Genomic DNA, 752 nt, shown 5'->3' with positions numbered 1-752 from the left:
GCCCGCCGCAGGTATCGCGATACCCGTCGGACTCGCTACGTGAGTCGCGGCCGCGGCCGGGTGCGGGGGCGGACTGCCAGCTGGCGTCGCACCGGCGCTCGCCGGTAGAACCGGGGCAGTATTGCAGCTGCCGGCATTGTATTGCAATTGCAGGCCCAACTCGCGCGCCTCGCTCTCTTCCTGGGCCTGTTGCCGTCTCAGCGCGACCTGAAACAATGTATTTGTTCCTCGCTGATCGACGACGATCACATACTCGTACATTGTCCTCTCTCTCTCTCTCTCTCTCTCTCTTTCTCTCTCTCTGTGTAATATTTATATTCCAATTCATTAAGCGAAGATACCAATTGAGTTGTCGCAGCAAAAAATGTTTCTATGTCCATACATTGCGTGTGATTGAGTATTCTCATATTCCGCGCCAATAGAAAATATCATAACATTATTTACTTTCAAGTCTCGTAATCTCGTAATAAGTAAAACAAAAATGTAATTAAAATTACTAGTCTCTCTCTCTCTCTCTCTCTCATACACGCACACGCACTTTACAAATACGTGAAAAAATCACAGTTACGTATTGTGATCATTCTGTTAGATAGTTGTGCAAAAAGAGGATATCGAGATTTGCTTTATTTAAGCAAAATCGAACTGAATCGAATATAAGCCGCGATCATATCAACGGCACTCAAAACGCACTTCTCACGTATATGTATACTGTATAGTATTACAATTCACTCTTCGCTCTCTCTCTCTCTCTC

General features: G+C 45.5%; 1 protein-coding gene across 1 annotated transcript in view; it reads right to left on the bottom strand.

Moving 5' to 3' along the window:
• The window catches only part of dmrt99B (doublesex-Mab related 99B), a 16,783-nt gene that overhangs the window by 14,463 nt on the left and 1,568 nt on the right, over positions 1 to 752 (bottom strand). The window contains exon 2 of the mRNA XM_018516610.1: positions 36 to 207. Within this exon, the coding sequence (XP_018372112.1) occupies positions 36 to 207 (172 nt within the window). The remainder of the gene's footprint in view (positions 1 to 35; positions 208 to 752) is intronic.

This window comes from Trachymyrmex cornetzi, unplaced genomic scaffold, assembly GCF_001594075.2.
Source record: "Trachymyrmex cornetzi isolate Tcor2-1 unplaced genomic scaffold, Tcor1.1 scaffold646, whole genome shotgun sequence".
In the NCBI taxonomy this organism is placed as follows: domain Eukaryota; kingdom Metazoa; phylum Arthropoda; class Insecta; order Hymenoptera; family Formicidae; genus Trachymyrmex; species Trachymyrmex cornetzi.
This window is presented reverse-complemented; position numbering and strand designations above follow the sequence as displayed.